The sequence below is a fragment of the Hippocampus bargibanti genome, linkage group LG09 (assembly GCF_051943395.1).
Source record: "Hippocampus bargibanti isolate YZ-2025 linkage group LG09, ASM5194339v1, whole genome shotgun sequence".
Classification (NCBI taxonomy): domain Eukaryota; kingdom Metazoa; phylum Chordata; class Actinopteri; order Syngnathiformes; family Syngnathidae; genus Hippocampus; species Hippocampus bargibanti.
Window position 1 is genome coordinate 6,103,576 of NC_142742.1, and position 17,313 is coordinate 6,120,888.

Consider the following 17,313-nt stretch of genomic DNA (forward strand, 5'->3'; position numbering starts at 1 on the left):
GGGCAAGTTATCTAGCTGGCTATCTTTTAGTTATATAGCTAACCAGCTAGCTGTCTATCTGGCTATCTATTAGCTATCTATTGGCTATCTATTCGATAGCTAGCTTTCTACCTATTTGAGTTACTTCTGCGTTGAGTGAAGCGCTCTCTTCTTTCTATTTATATTTGTATATTATTTATTGTATTCTATTTGTGATTGTATTTTATTTATTATGGTACCTATGCTTGTCTGTGACTGTAAAGTGTCCTTGAGAGCTTTGAAAGGCGCTTAAAATCAAATGTATGATTATTATCATCCTGTGACTGAAAAGTGACCTATTTTGTTGACATTCCCTTTCGCGCAGCCCTGTCGAATGGATGCCGACATAACCCCAGCCTCGACTGTAGCGCCTTATAACGTGATGTGTCTTATATGTTGAAAATGTTTTAAAACATGTCATTCATTGAAGGTATGCCTTACAGTGCAGAAAATCTGGTAAAAGGACAACTTGAAAATATCTAAACATGGCAGAACTGAGATATTTTATGTCAACATCACAATGTACTTTCTCAACTGACAGGAAGGGTTGATGGGAAGCATGTGAACAATCCACAGTTGTGATTGGTCCAGAGCTCCGCCACTCAAACAGCAAATACTCTCCACTTCCTCTGTCCTCCTTTCCTGGTGCAGCCTGGGAAGAGAGATGTGATCAGTGTGAGTCGCCGGAGCTGCCTCAGCCTGCTTCTTCTGACCTGTCCTTGACGAAACTTTCCGAGACGGATCGAGGTGCTTAGTGTCCGTCGTCAGCTGCTGATTTGTTCCCGGGCAGCTTGGAGAGCTCTGATGGGAGGTAGTGCCGGCTCGGGCTGGGACTGGGGATGCTGAGTGTTGGGAGAGAGGGCCTGTTTGAGCTGGGACAGCAGCTCCAGCAGCAGGGGGAGTACCAGGCCGCCCTGCATTGCTTTCTCAGCTGCTTGCTTGGACTGACCCATGTGCAGAGCTTCACTTCTCTGCCTAACTGCCTTCACCAGGTGAGAAAACTTCACATTGTTTTTGTCCCATAAATTATTTTGGTTTGCATCACACTAGTGAATGTTTGTGTCTTCGTTGAACGTTCACACTGTGTTGTAAACAACACCCATAGAACCTAAAAGAAACTCGCTATTGTCAAATTCCTTCCATTCTATGTGATTCACAATGTGATTTTTCTTTTGCTGATTACTCCATGAAGGAATGTCCCACACGTCAAAACATAGTCCACTCCAGACCACGTGAACAGTAACGTGATGATGAGCAGACCTGGAATTCTTGGAGGAGATTTAATCATTTTTTAAACAATTCATGACATTGTCCAATGTTTTTTTTAACCCTTGATTGTTCTTCTGTGCTTTTTACAGATTGCAGAACTGTTCATCATCGAAAAGAACTGTATCCTCTTCAATTGAGCTTTCTTACGTTTACTAGCCCACAAGAAAGGACATAAATCTTGGACAGAATTCAGAATCAGAATACGAGAGCGTTTAATAGTCCCACCATGGGGAACTTTTCAATCTACAGCAGCAAAATTGAAAGGGTGTGTGGGTGAAAAGATAAAAACAGTATTCTATGCATATCAAAATGCTTTTTTTATACTTGCACTGTTTTTTTTTTATATTTTAATATTTTCACCCCACCCCATGACACTATGTATAGGTTTTGTTTTTTTCCCTTTCAAATTGCTGCCGTGGACTGCAAAGTTCACCTTTGTGGGACTATTACACGCTTCCGTATTCTGATTCTGATATACAGGACTGTATATACAGTATGTCGCTGTATTGAGTCAACATAAGGTGGCTGTGCTATTTACAATGCAGGCTTGTAAGGAGAGAAAGTCAATATCTTTTGACAGGTTCATAACGGTACTTTTGCCCCGCAATGATACCTGTGTTTGTCTCAAACTCACGCATTAGTGGTAAGAGGATTTGCAGACTCTTATCTCGGAACAACAGAGCGGCAAAGTAAACTAATTAACTTGTAGGCTATCTGCACTTGACTAGCTTGCCCATTGCCACTTAACAGCCCCCATAAAGCTCAACGTTATACTGCATGCGGATAACAGAGGTCGTTTGGTGTCAGTGTATATTTTCCTCTCCCCTGTCACGGAGACAATACAACTCTTAACTGGCTTGCTACCTGAAACAGTGGCTATACCCCTCACTGACCATTGTTTAAATGGCGTCGTTTGTTCAGTGTCGCTTCGGTTCAAGCAATCAGCGGGACCCCAGCAGCATGAAACATTATCCACTTATCTCATTGGACAGGGTTACGTCCTGTGCCCTAGCGGACATTACGGCATCAATATTCATGTCCACGTGTTAAATTGTTGCACATTTAGTGAGTGGCCATAAATAAAATAAATACAGTAAAGTCTCGTTATATCGATACCGGATATATCGATAGTCCCGGTTATATCGATACTATTTCTATGCACGCACGGGGAAAATTACATGCAAACAGGGTCGGATATATCGATAGTCCCGGTTATATCGATATTTTTTCGGACTCCCTTGAATATCGATATAACGAGACTTTACTGTATATACATAAGTCAGTAATTCAATGAAATAAACAAGTACATAAACAAATAAATAAGTAAGTAAAAAGGAATAAAGGAATGAATAAATAAAGGAATGATTGAATACATGAATAAATTAAAATTGGTTGAATAAATAAATGGATAGATAAACAAAAGCTAAATAAATACATATATAAATAACTAACTAAATAAATAAGAAAGTATATAAATAAAGGAATAAATGTATACATGAAAAATAAATACATGAATAAATACATAATTAGTCAAATAAGCAAATAAAGAAATTAATCAACATAAATTAATTAATTACTTAATAAATACATAAAAATGGCTAAATAAATAAACAACTACATAAACACATAAATAAGTAAGTAAATAAATAAAGGAATTGGTGAATAAATGAATACATGAATAAATGAAAAATGAGTGAATGAAAGATGAATACATGAATAAATAAATTATTAGTCGAATAAATAAATAAATAAATAAATAAGTGAGTACAGTGAGACCACAACTTACGAACTTAATTGGTTCCCAGACAAGGTGTGTAAGGCGAAAAGTGTGTATCTCAAAAAAAAATCCCATAGGAAACCATTAAAATGGGAATAATCCGTTCCCGGGTTTCCATAAAATATACTTTTCAACTAAATAAGCCTTAAAACTACACACAACATACCTTATTCCATGTATAATAAATGTGCTATTGTATTGTAATGAAATAAATACACTGCATTGCATCATAAAGTCACTTTATTTACATTTGTGATGGTCATTTATGGCTTGATGGAATGGCGTTGGAGGTTGAAGGTCAAAAGGAATTGCTGTTTGGAAAGAGAGGCGCATTACATGACGACTGTAATTAAAGAAATAAACTGTGCTGTAAAATAAAGTTTTATTTACCTTTTTGATGGTCGTTGATGGCTTATGGAAGGAGGGTCACCTTCCATAAGGACTGTTGGTAACTTAACCTCTGGTGCCGTTCGGTCGTGTGCTTCCGCCGAAGATCACTCCGCCAGCCGTGGTCGGTGTGTATTATGAAAATAGTGCTTATTATAAGGTTTAATTTTCATAAATTTGACGTTTGTAAGACACAAAGTTTGTAAGTTGAGGTGTTTGTAAGTTGAGGTCTCACTGTACATGAAACATGAATAAAAGAATACATAAATGGATAAATAAATAAATACATAAATAAATAAATACATACATAAATAAATGGCTGTATAAATGGATGAATAAATAAAAAAATAAAAAAATAAATACATACATAAATGAATAAAATAAGTACATGAATTTACACATTTAAATATTTAGCCACTTCTGCTGGGATACACTTGACAACGGGTGCATGTGAACCGGTTAATGTAGGCTAGGCTACTACTGTTTGGTTATCAGTACAGGGACCTTTGGCCCAGCCAGAAGCTGTTTTGGTTGCTGAGTGTTTTCTGATATGGTTCCTGGAAAGCATGTGGCAGTGAAGCAAGATGTCAGATAAAAGCTGTGTTTTGTATTTGCTTTGTAATTATGGTGTGATGAGGCAGAGGAAGCTGACAACACAACAGTGTAGTCTTGATACCACATACATTTCCATTTTTGCCAGAGTGGTTAAAAAAATAAGCGTATCTTTGTACGTCTATCTTTTCCAGCAACCTATCGTGACAGATAGAACACTTAAATGTGCTTTCACGATAAAATTGACCTGTGCCATATAACAGCATAGCTTTGTGTGAATAATAATAATAATAATAATAATAATAATAATAATAATAATAATAATAAACACAGGGGAACTCTTTGAGTAAAATGAGACAAGTCCAGCAATCAGTTTTCCTTTGGTGGTGTGCCATGAGCTCATGTGCCTCTGCTAAAAAAGATTGTGAAATGTTGCTCTATAGAAATAAATGAAAATAAAAGTATGTTGCACAACGTTAAACGAAAACGCCATTATTCGTGTCAGTGCTCAGCGTTAGCACAGTGCTGAAGTAGTACGAGGTTATTCTTACTTCCATTGTTGTGATCCACTAAGGGTAAAAATAACGAGCACAGAAAGTGCTATCTATCTAGCTGGCTGTCTAGCTAGCTGTCTATTAGCTACCTGTTGGCTATCAGAATCAGAATCAGAATCAGAATCAGAATCATCTTTATTGCCAAGTATGTAGGACACACAAGGAATTTGTTTCCGGTAGAACACGCTGCACTAGTATCTATTAGATAGCAAGCTTTCTACCTATTTGAGTTACGTCTGGGTTGAGTGAACGCTCACCAACAGAAAAAAAATCTCCTGTGACTGAAAAGTGACTTTGAGAGTTTGGAAAGGCGTTTGGAAAGCAACTCCATCCCTTTTCAATTGCTGCTGTGGACTGCAAATTTCCCCATTGTGGGACGAATAAAGGTATTCTTATTCTGATTCTGATTCTGATTCTAAATGAAAGACAATATGACCTACAAAGATGGCCGCAACCCCCACCCTACTCTCAAAACGTTTCCCACCACATATCAAGTGAATTCCCCCTTTGCTCATAGTCCAAATATTTCTGGACTATTTATGAGGAATGGAAAGTCACATGGGCGGTGAACACGGATATTTTTTTTTAGTTTTGCACGTGAGAGATGTTGTTTAAGTAGGTCATTTCGACATTCAGGACTGTGTTTATTTTTAAGCATGTGGTCTTTAAATTCCCCCGACAATTATCACTGGTGTCATTTCACCGAGGTCCCTAGTACAATGGAGTCTTTCTGACAACTATTTTTGAAGGTGATTTTAATAGAGCCTTTTGATAACAACAGTCCTAAGAAATAAGCGGCATCTGGCCAAACAATTCCACGAAACCCCAAGTGTGACATTCAAACGCGATGTAGTACTTTATGGAATGATGACAGGACTCTGCATACTCAGTTTAAAAATACATTCCTAGTGTTTCGTTTATCATGATATGGTAAGAATGATTGACAACAGAACTCAGCAACCTGTAGTGGAGATTGTTCTTATGAAGGCGTAGGGGGAAATGACATTAGAAATGGAGCTCATCTTAAAATGGGGCTGTTTTTAAATTCAATAACCCGACAACAGTGATCCTTTACCCATATAAACAGTTGAGAAGGCCCTCCAGTTCATTCAAGCTGAAAAAATGTTCTACGAGGTGGCATTGATGGAGCTCGCGGCTCTACACGGGAGCACAGGTAAGTTGAATCTGATCATATATTTTAGATAATATTGGATTGGATTTAACTTTATTTGTCTCGCAGTGGAGACATTTACATCTCACAGCAGCAAAGTTATGAAAGGAAGAGGAAAGGAAAGGAAGATGTAGAAAAAAATACAGGAGCTGCTGGAAAGGCAGCCATTCTCGCGGTCAAAAGAACAAAAAAAAACCAAAATAACAAATACGACAACACAAAAACACAGACAGTAATTCAATCCTAAGCACTCGCATGAAGCAGTTCTAAATGAAAGCGGAGACGATCAAAGCGTCCTTTTCACCAGTGGATCAAGGACGTCTTGGTGAAATGTGCACGTCTGCTACAAGCTAAATGTTGAAAGGAAATATAAAGCATCCATTGGCGAAAAGATGTTGTCTCACATCTCCTGTCCCACGTAAATCCGCTTCGATTCGAAGCCGCGACAGTTCTACATACGTATCAGCGAACAAAGCGGGCTGTGAAAATGCTGCCCATTACAAGTGCAAAAAAGCACAATCGCACCAGAATTGTCCAGCGATGACAGTCAAATGTTACCGACATTCCTCCCATATCAAAAACAGTGCTGGCATATTTGTGCTGCCAAAAAGGCAACCGCTCAGCAGAGTCTCCTCCTTGATTTATGTCGTGGCCAAACATGCTGAAAAACAATCCGTATCCGTTCCACATGACGCACAACAACACAAAGTGACAAAAGTAAAAAAACAAAAACAAGACAAAAACAACAACAAAAAAGTAAAACTCGTGAAAGCACTTGCTGACGCCCGCCATCTTGGACTTCTTTTTACGGTGATACCTCGGCTTACGAACTTTATTGGTTCCCAGAAAGTGTGTGTAAGGTGAAAGGTTTGTCTGCCAAACATTTATTTCCCAGAAGAAACCTTTAAAAATGAGAATAATCCGTTCCCAGGTCCTCATAAAACACAATTTTCTACTAAATAAGCCTTAAAACCACCGTAAATATACCTTATTTATGTAGAATAAATGTGCTATTGTATTGTAATTAAAGAAATAAACTGTACTGTATAATAAAGTCATTTTATTTACTTTTGTGATGGTTTTGATGGCCTCTTGTTGCCTCTTTTAGTTGCCTCTTGATAATATCCGATGCCCTCACTCACACGGTCCCGTGCTCGCTACTTTTCATTAATCCAAATCAACAGACGTTTTTCAACCTCTTCTATTGCCTGAGACCGTTGCTTAGATAACACCCGTAGCCACATGTAGCAATGGTCGACTTAGCATACTCGTACTGGGCCGCTAAGTCACACAAATGCACCCCTCGTTCGTGTTTTTCGCTGATCTCCTTCTTCTGCTCGACAGTAATTTTCTTTAATGTCTTTTTAGGCTTAACAGTAGCCTGTGGTAGGGTCTTTTTTGGTCCCATAATAGCAAAAGTACTTCCCTCGATAACAAACCACGTCTGCACTCAAAAGGGGTGTGGAAAACTAGTCCGCCAGCCACCGTGGTGCTCTGTGTGGTTTGGTTTGTTTGCCGAAGACTAGTTCGTATCTAATTTTAAGCAGATTCTTTACTTACAGACAGTGTAGGTGTTCAAATAGCTGACATGCTTCGGCGACTACTTCCGCCTTCGTCTAAATTGGTTTCGATAGTGAGCCCGTTTCTTTGACAGCTTTTCGAGGAGGCGAAACTCCTTGACGCATGTCTCTCCAAAACTAATCATTGTACTAAGTTCATCCTGTCTACTTGATATCTAATTTTAAGCAGATTCTTTACTTACAGACAGTGTAGGTGTTCAAACAAAAAATAATAAATAAATAAATAATATAATAAATAATAATAATAATAAAAAAAAATAAATAATAATAATAATAATAATAAATAAATAAATAAATAATAAAAAAAGGCGGAATTAGTCGCCGAAACATGTCAGCTATTTGAACACCTACACTGTCTGTAAGTAAAGAATCTGCTTAAAATTAGATATCAAGTAGACAGGATGAATTTAGTACAACGACTAGTTCGTATACCAAGATTATATTCTCGCAAATTTAATGTTCATCAGGCGAAAAGTTCGTAAGATAAAGCGTTCGTAAGCCGAGGTATCACTGAATACTGTAAATATTCTTTATATACTGTATATCTTTGTTTGAATGATTGTAAAGGTTATCTTATTAACTTGGAGCAGAGGGATTCTTAATTTGACCTTCATGAGGCAACTGAAGGCCCTATTTGACGTGACTGCGTGTTTGTTTACCGACTGGGAGTCGAGCTGCTATCAGCAGCGGGCGGGCTGCTCATTCATCATATCTCGCTGTCGGCTCCGCTTGTCTGCCTCCTTCTGCGTTAGCTGTGTATCGCAGGGAAATCTGGGCAGTCATATGACCTCACGCCTTCAATCGAAGCTGTGTGTTTGCTTGAGAATACTTCAATTTAGCATCGATCACGAGGTTACTTTTCACCACGTGTATTAACGATATGAATCCCATGCATTGCCTACTTCATGTATGAAGTGTTCAAAGACTTTCAACCTACACAGAAGTGTGTCGCAGCGTTCCAGTGGGAGTGGCGAATGTGTTGTTTGATCCACTTATCTACTCTCTTTTGACCCATATCGCAACGCTCTGGTGTCCAGTTGTTGCTTTTTCGTCTTCTCATATACCAGATCCTCCAACACATTGTTTTTAAACCTTGGATATAACCACTCGAGAACACTTTGATAGCCTGAGTGTTTTGTTGGCAGTCTGACCAGGATCCCACGACCTGTATTTGTGTAACAGGGCTCCAGGAGGAGCCTTCACTGGGCTCCCCACGATGGGCGGACCAAGAGGAACTCTCGGAACAAGCGTCCCAGGCAGAGCACCTTGAACGTCTGGCCCAGCTGTGCATCATGAGCAAACAGTAGGTAAAACGGATGTGCATGAAAGCACTGATCGTCTCAGCAGGGGGTCGTTTTAAATGTTTTGGCGGGTTTGTACCACCAAGATGAGTTGCAAGGTTGTCGTGGGAGTCTCAGCTTCTGAACTTAATTGGTTCCCATAAAGTGTGTGTAAGGCGAAAAGTGTGTCTTCCAAACATTACTTTCCCATAGGAAACCATTAAAATGAGAATAATCCGTTACCATGCAGGTCCCCATAAATAATAATTTTCTACTAAATAAGCCTTAAAACTACACCAAATATACCTTAATTTATGTATAATAAATGTGCTATTGTATCATAATTAAAGAAATAAACTGTACTCTTTTTATTTTTATATGTATATATGTTGATGTATTAGGGGTAAAATGTTCTGGAAATAGCTGGCACTGAATTACTCTGAGGGGAAAAACATTTAAAAATGTATTTATATTCTTTAGCTTTATAAGACACAAGTTTACTTAAGGCATAAATGTAAAAAATAAATATGTAAACAAATAAATAAATAAACACGCATGAGCACCACACATGAATTGGTGTATCAATCTGTTCTTTTTAGGGACTCTGTGCCAAAGCTTGGGCTAAGGACCTAAGAGGTCTGGTTCAGTGAAGGCTTGGCTGGGGTGTTTCTGTAGTACAATACAATACAATACAATACATATTGATTTATATAGCGCTTTAACAATAGCTGAAGCTGTAACAAAGCGCTTAATATGGATAACTATCATATACAGGAAATAAAGCAGTCACAAAGATAGTAGAAAGCACCAGGGAGTAAAAACTAAGTCAAGTGAGTTTTGAGGCAGGTTTTAAAGATGAGGCAGCGAGGGTGCTTGCTGAATGGTCAGTCGTACAAATCGAGGTTTGTCATGTTTTCTCATGGTTTTGTTTGCTACTTTGGACATGTTTGTTCTGATGACTTTGTTGTTTGAGATGTTGTTCCTGACAATTTTGTTTACTACAATTTGTCAAATATACCGTGCTCCTCCCTCCTCTCTGCTTTTTTGGGGTCCACCACCACCACCTTGCAAATGGTGACAGAGATCTTCTGTGATTTGCCATTTTGAATGCGGTACGACATAATCTGAGACACTTAATCGATTTATTTCTCCCCTTGCATCCTGAAAGTATTGCCGGTGCGGTTTTAACATGACACATTTTTGAGTAAACAAAGATTTTATGACTGCTCTAAATCTTGTAGGTGGCACATGTGATTAATGATTATGATTAATTTTTTATACCCCATTTTAGACCTCATCTTGCGCTAGAGTACAGTGGAAAGGTATGTCAATGCCCTTTTTTGAACTCTTTTATGCTCCGGTTATAACCTGTAACCTGACAACATAATCTGACCACTTCCGTAACTGCTTTACCCAAAAGCGTTAAGTTGTTATGTTGTCAATATTTTATGTTCTTATTTGGAATCCCTTCAGGCTGCAAAAATCCACCAGAGAGCATTTGGTAACAACCACCCAATAACAGCCAGAAGCCTGGAACTCATGGCCACAGTCTATGCGGAGATTGGCAAAACTGAATATTCAGGTAGGTCATCCTTGTTTTGTCGAATGCGATTGCCGTTTATTCAGATTCTTTGACTCACCGTTTAATATATAAAGTTTTTTTTTCCAAAATTAAGCAAAGGGTATTTCGTTGTGTATACTCTAAAGCAGGGGTGTCAAAGTAATTTTTTTGCAGGGGGCCACATTGTAGTTATGGTTTCCTCTCGAGGGCCGTTATGAATTTGGGGAACCCATTAGAACACAGGTGTCAAAGTCAAGGTCCGCGGGCCAAATCCGGCCCGCCACATCATTTTTTTCGGCCCGCGAAAGCAAATCAAACTTGTTAAATTCAATGATGATTGCTAAAATCTGAGCTAAAATTTCATATTTTTGGATGTCAACCACGATAAAAGTCATTATTCTTGACTTCAGATTTGAAAACGAGTTATTCATTAATTTGCCATGTGCTCTATATGTAATATTTGAAGGGATTTAAACATTTTAATGGGTTCCCCAAAGTCATAACGGCCCTCGAGAGGAAACCATAACTACAATGTGGCCCGCGGCAAAAAATGACTTTGACACCCCTGAGTTAGAATGTTTAAATCCCTTCAAATATTACATATAGAGCACACAGCAAATTAATGAATAACTCGTTTTCAAATCTGAAGTCAAGAATAATGACTTTTATTGTGGTTGACATCCAAAAATATGAAATTATGGCTCAGATTTTAGCAATCATCATGGAATTTAACAAGTTTGATTAGCTTTTGCGGGCCGAAAAAAAAGATGTGGCGGGCCGGATTTGACCCGCGGGCCTTGACTTTGACACCTGTGCTCTATAGGGTTTACTGTGCAATGCATGTTGGGTTCATTGAATTCCGCCATTTTCGCCATTGTCTTCACGGAGCTACAAGAACGACATAAACAGTCAAGGTTTCGCTTGCAGCCATTTTACCCTTATACCAGAACGATATAGGACAATGATGTATTTTATGGTGTATAAGGCAATTTGTAAAATCACTTCAAATGACTTCTACTGAGCGTATTTTACAAAGATTACACTGCATATAGCTATATTTTACATTTTAAGACTCACGCTGAATATTCAGGAAGTCTTGTTTTCCAGTTGATGACGATGGCGGACGTGACGTCACGTCAGGAACGCCCCTGACTGAGAAAGCGACACACAATGCATTTTGGGTAAATAACGTGATGGTGAAGACTACTATTTAATACTAGTTGACACAAATTCCCAGTAGACAAATCATTTCCAACAGAGCTTGGGCACCATCTTGTGCATTTTCCAGGACGCCACATTGGAGTCCTGACGGCTGGAATTGATACGGGAGGACTTCTTTAATCGGTTGCAAACATTTATGCTTTCCTCTTCAGAACTATTTGAATCATATTCATAACTGGATGAGTAACAGGAAAGCATCTTCTCCGAATCTGAAGCCATTGTTTTGATTCTAGAGCAAGGCAAATACGTCCTGGCGTGACGTCACGAACAAGGAGGCGGGACCTTCTGAAACTCGCCATCTCCGAGGTCATTTTGAAGTAGTTTTAGGACACTTTAACTCATTTTTATTGGTGTTTTGCATTTGACTAAAAATATTAGCCTGCGTGTTTTGGGTATTTTAGATGCTAGAAAACGTTTTTATTATATCAGTTAGGAAATGAAAAAATGCTGTCGGTTGTCCTTTACGGCTTTAGGGTGCATCTTATGCACCAGAAAATACGGTAATCATGACTATTTGTCCAAGTCAAACTATCCAAGAACAGGTGCCGCCATTAGTCGATGACATTTTTCCCCGCATATAGCATGCAAATTATTCAACAGTCATTGTTGACGATGGTTATAAAACATACCTAGCGTTCAACATTTAAATGGAGGTAAGCAAACTGAACATTATTGTAACCTGATTTGACAGTAAAACATGTTATTTTGAAGTCAATAAAATGATTATTGGTGAGTATGAGCAACCATGTTATCTTGTAAGTTTAAACTTGTTTTTATGTATTCCTGTAGCTGCTGCTAACGCAATCAACTTTCCGTGAAAAAAATAGTTTGCATGTTTAATGTTGTTTGACTTGCCTTTGAAGCAGGCTGCAGTTGTGATGCAGTATTGAAGTAGTCATGTGTGACGATGGTTGTTTTGCAAGACTCCCTGGGTCAACACGTGTCTGCACTTACCAAACACTTCGATGCCGCTGAGTCCATCACCGTCAACGCTTTTCCTCAGTTACAACCGGAGAAACTCTCAGAGGTTCGCCACAGAAAGGATTTTTGTCATCAGGAGGAAGACAATACGAAAAACGAGGTAATAATATTAATAATAATCAAAGTCACAGGATAAGTAGCTAGCTAATAGATAGCCAGAGAGAGAGAGAGAGAGAGAGAAATCAGAAAACCTTTATTTGTCCCATAATGGGGACATTTGCAAAAGAATCCACCCAACGTGGGGCTCGAACCCACGACCCTGAGATTAAGAGTCTCATGCTCTACCGACTGAGCTAGCCAGGCTGTAGAGATAGAGATACAGCTAGAGAAAGAGATAGCTTGCTAGCTAGTTAGGTAGATAGCTTGCTAGCTAGTTAGACAGCTTGCTAGCTAATTAGATAGCTTGCTAGTTAGATAGCTTGCTAGCTAGTTAGATAGCTTGCTAGCGAGATAGTTAGATAGCTCATAGGTAGTTAGCTAGTTAGATAGCTCATAGATAGCTATCTAGTTAGATAGCTAGTTTCCTTACTTGACTTGAAGATTGCATCGGTAAGTTAACTTTATCAATTGACATTTTAATTTGGTTTACCAAATAATTGTTAATTCTGCACTGTAATTGTACCCAAATTTACGTATAAGACATCTTATACCAAGACTAGAAGAACCTGATTGCATTGCATGGCAACACGAAGAGGGAGCCGCCTGCATACACACACATAACCAAATTACATGCATGTTTGTTGAACTGCCACATGGAAATACTGTCGAAGTAACAAATTAGCTTTCATATTTTTATAACCTTTTTTAAATTTACAATTTAATTTAAGTATACTGTTTGGAGGGAACATTTTAATTGTGTGTCACTCGTTTCAGTTCATCAATGAAAACATTCCTACATCCATCCTCAAAAAGCCAAGCCCCTCTCACGGGTCAGTCGCAGAACCCCCCCAAAGGCGGAAATGCGATCGGAGGGTTCGGTTCCGGGAGCCGGAGACCACCGTATATGGTGAGGTAACAAAAATGTGACAAGAATGTGACTGAAGAGAATTTTGTAACCAGGCGGCATCCTAGATTTTGCATCCTTCCCGACTGACATGCTGCTGTTTTGTCGGCTTCACAGACATTCCTTTTTGGGATGACACGGGTGGTTAAGTCTCTATCCAAGTGCATGGATTCACTTGAAGGACAACCGACGTCCCCAGACAAGTTGTGCCCATAATTTGTAAAATGGCTTCAAATGACTTCTACTGGGCGTATTTTAATAAGATTCCACCGCATATAGCTATATTTTGCGTTTTAAGACTCGCTCTGAATATTCAGGAAGTCTTATTTTTGAGTTGGTGACGACTCGTCACGCTACGCCACTGAAGGGACGCCCCTGACCGAAAGAAGGACACATTGTAGCAGTCCTTCCATCACGTCAATGCATTTTGCTGTACTTGTTTGGTCTGAAAACGTCGTGTTGCACCAAAAAGAGGCAGAAGAGGGCGACAAAGCTCCATGTAAGAAATTTATCAGCCTGTGGAAACGGGCTGATTAATTCCTCACACGGAGCTTTGTCGCCATTTTCTGCCTCTTTTTTGGTGATATATTTCCCCCCATTTTTGCCTCAAAATGGCACGGAATAAATTCTTTAATCGATTGCATGTATGCTTTCCTCTTCAGAACTATTTGAATCATATTCATAACTGGATGTGTAACAAGAAAGCATATTCTCTGAATCTGAAGCCATTGTTTTGATTCTCCAGCAATGCAAGACGTCTTGGCGTGACGTCACGACTGGGGGCGGGACTTTCTGAAAATGCCCAATTCGCAGCTCAATTTTTTGCAGATTTTTGGACATTTTAAGTCATTTTTATTTGTGTTTTGCATTTGACTAAAAATATCATACTGCGTGTTTTGGGTATTTTAGATGCTATAAAACGTTTTTCCGATGTCAGTTAGGAAACAAAAAAGTGATGTCGGTTGTCCTTTAAGGCATGTGCAATTGTCAGTTTTTTTTTTTTACTTCATTATATTTGAATTTATTAAGCAAACAACCCAGGTGGGTGGGGTATCGAATCATTCACTTATTTTCGCAAGCTTCCTCTTTACTGTCCATGAAATTGCCACATAGATAAATTACAATTTGAATATTCGTTTAAGTTGAACGTATTTTACTATATTAACCCTTTCAAGCACTCTGTAACCTAATAACATGATAAGCTGTCCACTGTAGTAATCGCTGTGCCTGGAAGGGTTAATCCAAAATATGCATTTTATGTCCATCTGTGTTGTGATGTGTTGCTCTACATATACAATTCTTACAATTCATGTATTGGAATTCATATTTTCCGGTGTATAAGGCACACACAAAAGTCCCAATTTTCTTGAAAAGATGACCCAGCGCCTTATACGCAGGTGCACCTTATATAAAGTCATATTGAGCCACAACAGGTCTCGTAACTACTGTCAGGAACCACAATTCAATTTCCTCCGTTGTAGAAGGAGTGCGTAACGCCAGCCTCTATTGTAGCGCCTTATAATGTGGTATTCGTTATATTTGGAAAACTTGTATGTATATTTATATGTCATATTTTAAAACAGTTTGTCATTCATTGAAGGTGTGCGTTATAGTCTGGTGCGCTTTATATATGGAAAAGGATTGAAAATACACAATTCATTGGGGGTGCGCCTTATACACTGGAAAATACGGTACTTAACGAAGCACGGATGCTTTTTTGTGTTGAAAACCAAGCAATTTCTCTCTAATTGAAAAAAAGATTATATATATATATATATATATATATACTCGGTCGTAAGTCGGAACGGAACTCGGTTGTATGTCGGATGTTACATATATATATATATATATATATATATATATATATATATATATATATGTATATATGTATATATGTATATATATATATATATATGTATATATATATATTGTAATGCGTATTGTAATAGCCACCACTCATTTCAAGCTCATATAACTCCAGACCGATATAATTTAGGAATTAACTCTTTTTTTTTTTCATGATAAAAGAAGAGAGTCTAAGGGGTCATACGCTGCATTGAATGTTTATGTAGTCCTAAAACTGAATATTCTTTGGGTCCTGGAATTCGAGTGACAATGACAAAAACCCTGGCACTGGATTGCACATGTCTGCCAGTGAATGAGTTAATTGTATATGTATCTGTGTGCGTGTGCGTGTGAGTGTGTGTGTGTGTGTGTGTGTGTGTGTGTGTGTGTGTGTGTGTGTGTGTGTGTGTGTGTGTGTGTGTGTGTGTGTATATACGTGTAGCCTTTGTAGCCTATGAAACAACGCCTTCCCGTCCTCACCTGTTCCTGTTGACTTGCCTGTTCCTGATGATGTCCATCCTGGGCGTGGCCATGTACTGCACAGGCCGGCGGCATCCACAACGAGCGTGCGAGCAGCTGGAGGCCGCTCTGGCTGTTTATCTGCTTCACATGAAGCAACTTGTTTGGGGTGGTTGGATATGGTTGACTATGCAGTGATGAAGACCAGTCGCAAGTGGGGACATATTGGGCGTATCCTTTTTGTTCGGCCATGATTGAAGTCAGCTGTGACTACTACCAGAGCAGCACTGAGAATTAACCAATATCGGTTCTAACCTGCCTCCAAATTGCGCCATATGCAGCACAAGATTTCCACCAGTCGCGAAGTCAGAAAATTCACCAATATGACTACAGACGCGCCCCAATTTACAAACAAGATACGTTCTGAACGGTCATTCGTCAAGTGAAGTTGTTGCTTCAGTGCTATATTTTGTATGGAATGTATGTTTAAAGGACAACCGACACCGTTGTTTTGTTTCCTAACTGACATCAGAAAAACATTTTATGGCATCTAAAATACCCAAAACACGCAGGCTGATATTTTTAGTCAAATGTAAAACACCAATAAAAATGAGTTAGTGTCCCATAATTACTTCAAAATGACCTCGGAGATGGCGAGTTTCAGAACGTCCCGCATCCTTGGTCGTGACGTCACACCAGGACGTCTTGCCTTGCTCGAGAATCAAAACAATGGCTTCAGATTCGGAGAAGATGCTTTCTTGTTACTCATCCAATTATGAATATGATTCAAATAGTTCTGAAGCGGAAAGCATAAATGTTTGCAATTGATTAAAGAAGTCCTCCCGTATCAATTCGAGCTGTCAGGACTCCAATGTAGCGTCCCAGAAAATGCACAAGATGACGCCCAAGCTCCGTTGGAAATTGGCTGATTTGTGTCAACTAGTATCAAATAGTAGTCTTGGTGCAACACACAATGATTCACCATCGCGTTATGTGTTTTCTTTCTAATTACGCCATCAACTCGGATCAACACGAAGTTTTCAGACCAAACAAAATACCCAAAATGCATTGTGTGTTGCTTTCTCGGTCAGGAGCGTTCCAGACGTGACGTCACGTCAGGCATCGTCATCAACTCGAAAACAAGACTTCCGGAATATTCAGCGCGACTCTTAAAACGTAAAATATAGCTATATTCGGTGGAATCTTTGTAAAATACACTCAGTAGAAATCATTTGAAGTGATTTTACAAATTATGGACACAACGGTTGTTCTTGAATGTACCGTATTCGAGTATAATGCGCAAAATATTCTACCTAAAAAAAAGAATGCAATGTTTGGGTGCGCGTTATAAACGAGGCCCGGGGAAAAAAATTCTCATATATATTTAATGCTTTATCCCTTCCAGGAGGGGCAGCATTTTCATGGCTATTCTTCAGTTTCGATTCTCGGAAAGACCCGGAACACGCATGTCTTTTGTTTTTTTTTTCATTGTTGATTACCATTTCTTTAGCTACGCTTCATTTCCTTTCCTCGCCTCGCCCACACTGAAACGTGAAGTTTATATTGTCAATAAATTATTTTTATCATGGACGCATGTGTTGTCACATTATAATGCTTGGTCTGAGTTGAGAAAGTGAAACAAAAAATGTATACAG

The 17,313-nt window shown here is 38.8% G+C and overlaps 1 protein-coding gene and 1 non-coding gene across 3 annotated transcripts; one reads left to right on the forward strand and one right to left on the reverse strand.

Annotated features, from left to right (window-relative positions):
- Positions 1 to 669: 669 nt before the first annotated feature.
- Positions 670 to 17,253, forward strand: lg09h14orf180 (linkage group 09 C14orf180 homolog). 2 transcript variants are annotated; one of them, XM_089004772.1, is made up of 9 exons: positions 670 to 1,010; positions 1,377 to 1,407; positions 5,645 to 5,731; positions 8,491 to 8,611; positions 9,880 to 9,910; positions 10,062 to 10,170; positions 12,294 to 12,451; positions 13,225 to 13,357; positions 15,642 to 17,253. In XM_089004772.1, exons 1-9 carry the CDS (start codon positions 858 to 860, stop codon positions 15,854 to 15,856), a joined length of 1,038 nt encoding a protein of 345 aa, XP_088860898.1. In that variant the 5' UTR covers positions 670 to 857; the 3' UTR covers positions 15,857 to 17,253. The 2 variants fall into 2 exon arrangements, with proteins under 2 accessions (XP_088860898.1, XP_088860899.1); XM_089004773.1 differs by lacking the exon at positions 15,642 to 17,253 and adding an exon at positions 13,472 to 15,082.
- Positions 12,582 to 12,654, reverse strand: trnak-cuu (transfer RNA lysine (anticodon CUU)). Its single transcript has one exon. It is a non-coding gene; the product is annotated as a tRNA-Lys (tRNA).
- Positions 17,254 to 17,313: the final 60 nt, after the last annotated feature.